The sequence below is a fragment of the Prionailurus bengalensis genome, chromosome B3, assembly GCF_016509475.1.
Source record: "Prionailurus bengalensis isolate Pbe53 chromosome B3, Fcat_Pben_1.1_paternal_pri, whole genome shotgun sequence".
Taxonomy (NCBI): Eukaryota; Metazoa; Chordata; class Mammalia; order Carnivora; family Felidae; genus Prionailurus; species Prionailurus bengalensis.
In genome coordinates, this window is record NC_057355.1 from 60,594,875 (window position 1) to 60,605,000 (window position 10,126).

General features: G+C 33.5%; 1 protein-coding gene across 2 annotated transcripts in view; it reads left to right on the forward strand.

Moving 5' to 3' along the window:
- The window catches only part of UBR1 (ubiquitin protein ligase E3 component n-recognin 1), a 135,462-nt gene that overhangs the window by 71,545 nt on the left and 53,791 nt on the right, over nucleotides 1–10,126 (forward strand). For both annotated transcript variants that reach the window (XR_006293034.1, XM_043554111.1), the window contains exons 20-25: nucleotides 1,694–1,757; nucleotides 3,900–4,024; nucleotides 6,546–6,598; nucleotides 8,380–8,482; nucleotides 9,359–9,407; nucleotides 9,812–9,966. Coding sequence is in view for 1 of the 2 variants with exons in the window: in XM_043554111.1 (XP_043410046.1) it covers nucleotides 1,694–1,757; nucleotides 3,900–4,024; nucleotides 6,546–6,598; nucleotides 8,380–8,482; nucleotides 9,359–9,407; nucleotides 9,812–9,966 (549 nt within the window). In the remaining variant the exon portion in view is untranslated. The remainder of the gene's footprint in view (nucleotides 1–1,693; nucleotides 1,758–3,899; nucleotides 4,025–6,545; nucleotides 6,599–8,379; nucleotides 8,483–9,358; nucleotides 9,408–9,811; nucleotides 9,967–10,126) is intronic.

Genomic DNA, 10,126 nt, shown 5'->3' on the forward strand with positions numbered 1-10,126 from the left:
ATTTTTGTTAACAATTTTAATCATATTTAGGATTTTTATTTCTTTATGTGTATTTCCAAAAATCACACATATACACATAACATGCACATATATCTACATATGCACATGTGTACTCTTTTTACTCTACAAAAAGTTAGAATGTTTAGATTAATAAAAGGAGAAGAAAAATCACATGAAAGACTGCCTCCTAGAAATGATCACCTTCTAAGTTTTGGTGTCTCGTTTGTTTTTAAAACAAAAATTGGATCATTTTGTATGTGCTATGTGGTTATTTGCTTTCTGTGCTTAATGAGATGTTGTGATAGTTTTAAATAAATATACCACCACTTTTTTTTATATCATAATTTTTAAAGGCTATATAGTATTGCGCTGTACAATTGCATTATACTTTGATCCCCTAATTGCTGAAGAGGTTTTCTAGTTTTTTGGTCTTATAAACATCTCTGTACCTCAGGGTTTAAACACTTGCCTAATTATTTTGTTAAGATAAATTTTTAGAAGAGGATTACCTGGAGAAAACAGTATGCTTTTTCTTAAGACTCTTAATACATATTATCACATTGCTCTCAGAAGAGGTACTCAGATTTACACTCTTTAGCAGTGTGTACCTCTGTAGTGGCACTAGTATCTTTACTCTTTGTTGATGTGGTAGGTGAAAGGTGGTCTTTTATTTGTAGGTGTAGTTCTTTAATGAGCATTGAGGTTGACCATGTTTTCATGATTATTGGCCTTTTTTCCCCCTTTCTGATAGTAAATTATCTTTCCAACCCTTTCCCCTTTTTCAGTTTCTGTTAAAGTTCCTTATTTAATAAGGATATTTTTCACTTGTTGTATTTGTTACATTTTTCATAGCTTATAATTTGTTGTACTTTGTAGTTTTGTCACATCTTCATTGCTTTCATATTTGATACGAACTTATAAAGTAGTCCTTACATACTTTAAATTTATGAATCATGTTATTTTATTCTTTCAAATTAGAAGTTACTTGCAAAGGACCAAAGAATAGGATACAAAATACAAAGCTAATTTTTAGTCATGTTTTATACTTGTGAAAAATGAGTATCTCATTTTGCTATACATTGCTTAAGTAAGAGGGGTGTTAAGGAAGAGTATTCTCACGAACTGGTATCTGTTATTTGAAGCCACTGTCCCACCAACCCAGGTAAGAAGGAAGTCATAAGAATTAGTTTGTTGACTTAAGGCTATATGGTAATGATAATGAAAATAATATTTGTGGGGCGCCTGGGTGGCGCAGTCGGTTAAGCGTCCGACTTCAGCCAGGTCACGATCTTGCGGTCCGTGAGTTCGAGCCCCGCATCGGGCTCTGGGCTGATGGCTCAGAGCCTGGAGCCTGTTTCCGATTCTGTGACTCCCTCTCTCTCTGCCCCTCCCCTGTTCATGCTCTGTCTCTCTCTGTCCCAAAAATAAATAAACGTTGGAAAAAAAAAAAAAAAAAACTACTTAAAAAAAAAAAAAAAAAGAAAATAATATTTGTATTGAGTTCTTATTGTATGCCAGGTATTGTGAACCTTATGGAATTTGATGTCAGTAAAGGGAATTATTCACCTCATTTTCTGCTGCAGTCTGAAGGAAAATACTGGACTGCATGAACCATGAGTCTGATCCAGAAATGTATGTTTTATAAAGGCTTTTGGTTCTTTTGTAACTAATTTATTCTTTTTTGATTCAATAGGATTTGATTAAACAATATAATACATTAATAGAAGAAATGCTTCAAGTCCTCATCTATATTGTGGGTAAGATTAAAACATTAATCTTATGAGTTGTTTTCAGAGAGAGCATTAATAAAAACTATAATTTATCATTTTACTCTTCTCGCAAATACAGCATAGAGTATTAGAGATTAATGTGACTAATATGATTGATGTGTTTAGAAACCTAGCTTTTAAAAGCACAGTTCTGTTACATCTTTGTTTTTTAATACCTGATTTATAATTATTTGGTCTTGTTTTACTGGAATACAATTATCCTAGTTAGAAATGTAGATGAAAAATACCTATATATTCAGTGCTAAAAATTGTATTTATATGTGAAATTTCAAAGTAATATAGGTCTTAGTAAAAAAAATTTTTTTTTTCATTGTGTCATTCTTTTTACTTTGGGTAAATATTGGCCATACTTTTTTGGTTGTTTTGTTTTTTTTTTTTAATGTTCTGTATTATAGACTTTGTTGATTTTACGAGCTAAGTAAAAGTTCTTGACTTCTCATTCTGGCTATTGTTTCTTACTTTATGGCAGCAAACATGCTTTTTATTGTTAGTTCTTAGTGAGGATTCTACCCCTGGCTAAATCTGAAAACATGGGTTCATTTTACTTGTTTTCAGAGAGTTAGTTACTGACTGGCTGCTTGTCTCAGCAGAAAGTGTGGTGAACTTCATTGCCATTGCAAAGTGAGTTGTAAATGTGTAAAAGATTTTTAAATTGATGATATACTTTATTAAATTATAAAAACTTGAGAATTTTTATGTTTGTTCTTAGAATAGTGTGTGAAGAATTTCTAGTACTATATTTTTGCTATTTTATATTTTTACTGTTTTATTATTGCTATTACTGTGTTTATCTAAATTTATTGGGTTTTTCCTCCTATGTGATTTGATTTTTTGTTAATACCTGCTATATTCCTGAGTACAGTAACTTCATTACTTTCATTATCATTAATATATATTAATTAGATATATATTATCATTTATATATTATCATTTAATATGTATAATCATTAATATAATATATATTATATTATTATTTATATATACTATCATATATATTTAATATATATTATCATTAATATATATGTGTTAATATATAGTGTTAACTATGTAATACTATATATTAACTATATAATAGTCTATAATACATCTTGTATTATTGATTTTTAGGAATTATCTATAATATATTAACTATCAGAAGCATGCCATTTACATTTTTGGGGTCTTAGATTCATGATTTGTAAAATTTGAAGGTAATCTATGTGATCTCTGAGCTTTCTTATAGCACTAAATTTCTAGAGAATACTGTTTTAGGGGGAAAAATTGAAAGTTATAAAGTGCTTTACAAATGTTAAGAGGGATGATCTATTTGAAATGAATTCATTTCACAAAAGTCATTCTTTGGCTAATTTATAGAATTTATCAAATCTCTTAGGCAGAAGTTTCCTGCCTTTGTAATGACTGTTATAGATATCATAAGAGTTTGTATATTGCAAATCAGTGGTGACATAAAGCCAGGTACCATAGGCCTTTTTAAGGCAATGAGAATTAGATGCTTTCAACACCAGTTCCCATAGTTGATTTAGCTATTTTCTCTCTCTGTTTGGCAGTTTATTGAGATGAAAAATGGAAACATGGTCATGTGGGCATTTTAGCAACACCAGTCATTCCTGATACATATTACTGTTTTGTCATTTAATCCATAACAACATATTTAAGTATCTTGTTTGTGGGTTTTCACCTTATTCTGTCTTAAATAACAAGTATAGACAAAATCAAGGAAGATCTTGAAAGAAAAGCTATTGTTCACTGATGGCCAGTGGTCTTTCAATGCCATCAGCCTTTTTTTCTAGTATTAGAAACACATGCTAATTTAATTGAGGGGCCTTGTTTATAATGTGTGAGTATGTGTACATATACTTCTGTGTGTGTGTGTGTGTGTGTGTGTGTGTGTGTAGGTTAAGAGAAGGCCTGTGTTCTTTGGATCTCTTCATTTTTCTTCCTCTGTCTTTTAGCAAATAGACTTTTGTTCAGATTTAGGAATATGTCCAAATTCTGGTCCCTCTCTCATAGACTTAATGCAGTATTCTGTGTATTAAGTGTTCCTGGTAGAAGAGATTTAAATAGAAAACAATTGATTGTTTTACTTTTTCTTTTCGTTGTTTGTATTAGGTGAGCGTTATGTACCTGGCGTGGGAAATGTAACCAAAGAAGAGGTCACAATGAGAGAAATTATTCACTTGCTTTGTATTGAACCCATGCCACATAGTGCCATTGCCAAAAATTTACCTGAGAACGTAAGTCCAGCATTGTTGTTGTTGTTGTTTTTCTTTTTTTGGAATTGGAAACAAAACTACTTTGAAGTTTTAGGAAAATTTATTTAATGAATTTTGCAGATCTACAACTATTCATTCTTTAGTGGTATAAACTTTGATAATTCTGGACTTCTGGGCATTAAGAAACATTTTCGAAATATTATGGCTATTTGGAAAACATCTTAGAGCAAGAAACTTCTTGGCTTTTGCTTACATCAAAATAAAAATTCTCCAGAGAAAAGGGGCCTCCTTGAAATACTGAGACTATTTGAGTAATATATTAGTCTGGATCTTCGGAGAAGCAGATGTCTAAGACAAAACATTTAAGAATTTATTAGGAACAGTACGTATGAGAGAAAATGGTGAGGAAGCTTGGAAAAGCTTGGGAGCCATCAGACTGTGAGGCAAAATTGATTCCAGGTGAAAGTAAGAAGAAAGGAAGGTTAGATAGAAGCATTCTAGACTGCTGGGTAATCCCATCCAGGCTTGATGTCTTCCCCTCTATCCCACAGTGAGCCTGCATTAGTATCTCTGTTGCCTCTAACTGGAGGTCTGCAGAGTGCAGTCTCATGGCCACAGGTGATATTTAAGTTTTTGTATTTGCTGACAATTGAAGTAATAGTCCTAAAGATTATGGGTCTTGGGGCGCCTGGGTGGCTCAGTCGGTTGGGCGTCCGATTTCGGCTCAGGTCATGATCTCGCGGTCCATGAGTTCAAGCCCTGTGTCGGGCTTTGTGCTGACAGCTCAGAGCCTGGAGCCTGTTTCAGATTCTGTGTCTCCCTCTCTCTGACCCTCCCCCGTTCATGCTCTGTCTCTCTCTGTCTCAAAAATAAATGTTAAAAAAATAATGATAATAAAAAAATAAAAAAGATTATGGGTCTCATATTTTTTCTTCTGAGATTTAATTATGAATTAGAACAATGATTCTTAAAAGAGAATTGGACTTATCTATCAAGGTTTTCCAGAGAAATAGAATAGAGATAAATTTTGACTGTTGGTCATTTTCCTAAAAAAATATTGTATCTTTTTCCAGTTTTATTGTTTGTTTTTAAATTTTTTTAATGTTTATTTTTGAGAGAGTACAAGCAAGGGAGGGGCAGAGAGAGAGAGGGAGACCCAGAATCTGAAGCAGGTTCGAAGCTCTGAGCTGTCGAGCCTGATGTGGGGCTCGAACTCACAAACTGCGAGATCATCACCTGAGCTAAAGTGGATGTTTAACTGACTGAGCCACTTAGGTACCCCTTTTTCCAGTTTTATTGTTAATTGATTCTCAGACTCATTTAGCATATCACCTTCATAATTTCTACATATCCATCTACCCATTTTATAATTATTAATACATTTTAAGATTAATTTACATTTTTCTTGGCATCTTTCTAAGCAATACTATCAGTGAAATAGGTTTAGTTTCTGGATTTTTTTTCTAATATGTATTAAAATAAGTGACTATTCACAATTTTTAAAATATATAACTGTGTAACATAAAATAATTTCATACACCACTAGGGATATATATATCATACTTTGCAAGAAGAATGCTTTAAGGCATACCCTAACTTCATTGCTTATCCCAAGTGTATTATTTTATTTTATTTTATTTATTTTGAGAGAGAGAAAGAGGGAGCACAAGCAGGAGGAGGGGCAGAGAGAGAAAGAATCCCAAGCAGGCTCTGCAGTGTCAGCACAGAGCCAGATGCGGGGCCCAAACTCACAAATCGGATCATGACCTGAGCCAGAATCAAGAGTCAGACGCTTAAGTGACGGAGCCACCTAGTCCCCCTACTGTGTGCATTATTTTAAAAGGAGGTTAAATGCCTCAATTTTTGCGAAACTATTATATGCTTGCTTTTGTATCTCAACTATGTTCTTATCCTGATTTTAAATGACTTTATTAAAAAAAAAAAATTCCCCGATCAAGGAAAAGTTCTGGCCAATCAGAAAATTATTATAATGCAGAAGCCAGACTACATTTGGACATCTACATGTGTTTGGCTGTAGATTCCATTTATTTTATAACCTTGGTTTTAGGTATTGGTACAGCATGGACATGTCCTTAAATGATGTGGCTGATGAACATAATAAATAGGGAAAACTCTTTTTTTTTTTTTTTTAAGTAATGTCCACACCTAGCCTGGGGCTCGAATTCACAACCCCTAGGTCAAGAGTCACATGCTTCACTGACTGAGCCAGCCAGGCACCCTGAGCTCTTTTTCTTTGAACTACTGGGTGTGTGTTTGTGTGTTTATATACATAAATGTATATGAGGGCAAATTTAGATAAAATTTCTTCCTTAAGTAGTTTATTTATAGATCTTATTTCTGTTAAGAAATTGGTTCCTCAAAACAATTGGTTTCAGACCCAATTTTTTTATACTGGAAGTTGATATTTTTTTATTGTTTACAAAGTACTTCAGGAATGCTCTTGAAATGTATTGCAGTTCACAGTAAGAGAAGGAAAAGTCATTGCATGAAGGTAAAAATGACAAAAATATTGTTTCAACAGGAAAATAATGAAACTGGCTTAGAGAATGTCATAAACAAAGTGGCCACATTTAAGTAAGTACTTAATATTTATGCTTATTTTGGGAAGTACACCAATCTTTGCTATTGTACGTTGGATATTTGTAGAAGCTCTGAAGTCCTTGCCTGAACTCCTAAGAACAAGAATGGAGTACAGATGAAAAAGGGTGAAAATGAGGGGCACATGGTTAAGCACTGAGTAATGTGTTTGTTGAAAAAAATGAGTATTTTTGCATATGTGGATGTTAAGAAACTTAGTAGAAGACCATGGGGGAAGGGAGGCAAACAATAAGAGACTCTTAAATACAGAGAACAAACTGAGGGTGGGTTGGGGTGGGGGAGAGGGGAAATGGGTGATGGGCATTGAGCAGGGCACTTGTTAGGATGAGTACTGGGTGTTGTCTGTAAGCGATGAACCATGGGAATCTATCCCAAAAACCAAGAGCCCACTTTACACACTGTTTGTTAGCCAATTTGACAATAAATTATATTAAAATTAGTTAATTTTAAAAAATGAGTATTTTTGGAAAGTGTATGAGAAATACTCATTCATGATATTAAGTGACTTAAATAGTAAGTATACTTGGCCCTTCAACATGTTCAAATAGCATGAGTCCACTTCCACGTGGAATTTGTACAGTATAGTACTGTTAATGTAGTTTCTCATTTATGATTTTCTTAACATTTTCTTTTTGCTAGCTTACTTTTTGTGAGAATACAGTGTATGATACATTTAACATACAAAATATGTATTGACTATTTATGCTATTAGTAAGGTTCCTAGCCAGTAGTGGGCTATTAATAGTTAAGTTTTTGATTGATGAAAGAAGTAGAAGATGAACAAATAAATATTCCATGCTCATGGATTAAAAGAGTTAATATTATTAAAATCTCCATATTATCCAAACCAATGCATAGATTCAATGCAATCCCTGTCAAAATACCAACAGCATTTTCCACAAAACTAGAGCAAATAATACTAAAAGTTGTATGGAACCACAAAAGGCCCCAAATACCCAGAGCAATCTTGAGAAAGAAAAACAAAGCTGAAGGTGTCCTGATTCCTGATTTCAAGATATACTACAAAGCTATAGTAATCAAAACAGTATGGTCAGAATGACCAACATAAAAAACAGATGAAACAGCAAGTGTTGGTGAGGTTATGGAGAAAAAGGAACCCTCTTGCACTGTTGGTAGCAATGCAAACTGGTACAGCCACTGTGTAAACAGTATGGAGGTTCCTCAAAAGGTTAAAAGTAGAACTACCCTACAATCAGTAATTGCACACTGGGTATTTACCAAAAAGCACAAAAACACTAATTCAAATGGATACGTGCACCCCTATGTTTCTTGCAGCATTATTTACAGTAGACAAATAATGGAAGCAGTCCAAGTGTCCATAGACAGATGAATGGATGAAGAAGACATGGTATATATTATACACTGGAACATGATTCAGTCCTAAGAAAGAATGAAATCTTGACATTTGCAACAGTATAGATGGAGCTAGAGAGTATAAGGCTAAGCGAAATAAGTCAGAGATCAGGTCTGTAAAATATCAAATAAACTTGCTCAAATTTGTTTAAATTTCTTAATTATGAAATACAACTGAGCTGTTATCAGGACTTTGAGCTTGCCATATAGGTTTTGAGTTTTACTATTGGAATGAAATTTCTCATTTCAGTTTAAGCAAGCTGATTGAGATATGATTATTTCTTCTAGAGTTTGAGTTTTAATTACTGTTTAGGTTCTTATTTTGTCAGTATTGTATACTGTAGGAACCCTGCAGTTCATCTCTGTATTTTCTGTCTGTTTAGGAAACCAGGTGTATCAGGCCATGGAGTTTATGAACTGAAAGATGAATCATTGAAAGACTTCAATATGTACTTTTATCATTATTCCAAAACGCAACATAGCAAGGTAGGAAAGGATATCCTCTTCAGTAAATAAGCCTAAAATGCTTTATGCTTTCTAACTCTGCCGGAAATTTCCTGTTTTTTTTTTTTTTTCTATAGTTTTATACTGGTTCTCATTAATAGAGGCCATTATCTCACCCAAGAAATTAAAATTGAATCAGTAATGTTACCTAGTATACAGGCAGTATTTAAATTTTTCTCATTTACCAAAAATACCCTTTATCCCGGTCTCATGGGGAGGAGGATTCAGTCAAGGATCATGCACTTTATTTGGTGTCATGTTTCTGTAATCTCCTTTAATTTAGGATGATGTTTTTGCCTTTTTGTCTCTCATAATATTGCCATTTTATAATATGCCATTGCCACGTAGAGTACAGGCTAGTGGTCTTTTAGAATATCCTACATTTTGAATGTATCCGATTGTATTCTCATGATTAGATTCAAATTAAATGTTTTGGGGTAAAATATTATATAAATAATACATTGTATCAAATCAGGCACATGATGTGTATTTGTCCCATTAAGGGTGATGTTAAGTTTGATCACTTACGGTGATGTCTGGACTCGTCCTTACAAAATGAATAATTTCCAGGCCGCAGTACAATGCCCTGAATATAATAGGCACGAGATGAATATTGTTGACTGAAAGAATGGGAACTAAGATCTTGAGGAGGGATGTTACTCATCTGTTTTGCAGTGGCTTTTCCTAGGACAGTCATTTTATTTCTGGCACCAGGTAACATTTTTAATACATCAGTATATAAGATATTTTGGTAGGCTCCTGGATCTTTCCTGCCTGCTTCAAAGTATTCCATTTGTTTCATGCTTGCCAAGCAGTATATTTAAAGATAGACTTTTTTTTTTTTATATATACACATAGGCAGAACATATGCAGAAGAAAAGGAGAAAACAAGAAAACAAAGATGAAGGTAAAAAGTGAGATTCTGATTTGACTCATTTTGACTATTTTCTGTGGTTTTGTATCAGCCTAGTATATAGTGTTTTTCACTTTTGTTTTTGTTGTTTTTTAAGAGTGGGCAACTAATGAAAGTGCATAGACCCCTTTATTTCTTGTCCTCATATTAAGATATGGCTTACATCAGTGGTGATACAATTTTTAAATTTATAGCAAATGGAGTTTACTTTGGGTGACTGATATAGTGACTTATATTTCCCTTGACATTGATGCATTCAGTGCTCTAAAAGTAACAAAAATCATGTGTTGTTTTGCATGTAATCCATGATTTTGATATATGCAATTTCGCGTGTAGGATAACCCAAATAAAAATGTACTTGTTTGTCTCTTCTGCCATCCATCTCCCACTCACTTTAGCATTACCACCACCACCACCTCCTGAATTCTGCCCTGCTTTCAGCAAAGTGGTTAACCTTCTCAATTGTGATATCATGATGTACATTCTCAGGACCATATTTGAGCGGGCAATTGACACAGATTCTAACTTGTGGACTGAAGGGATGCTTCAGATGGTATGTATACCTGAAATATTTTCTCTACTTCGAATATTGTCTCTACTTCATAGAGTTCTTGAGGATCCAGGGAGAATGTTTTTGGTCTTTTTAACTTTAGTCCTAGGGGTCATTAAAAAGAGTTTAGATGTGGCACAGACTTTCTTAGTGACACACATTG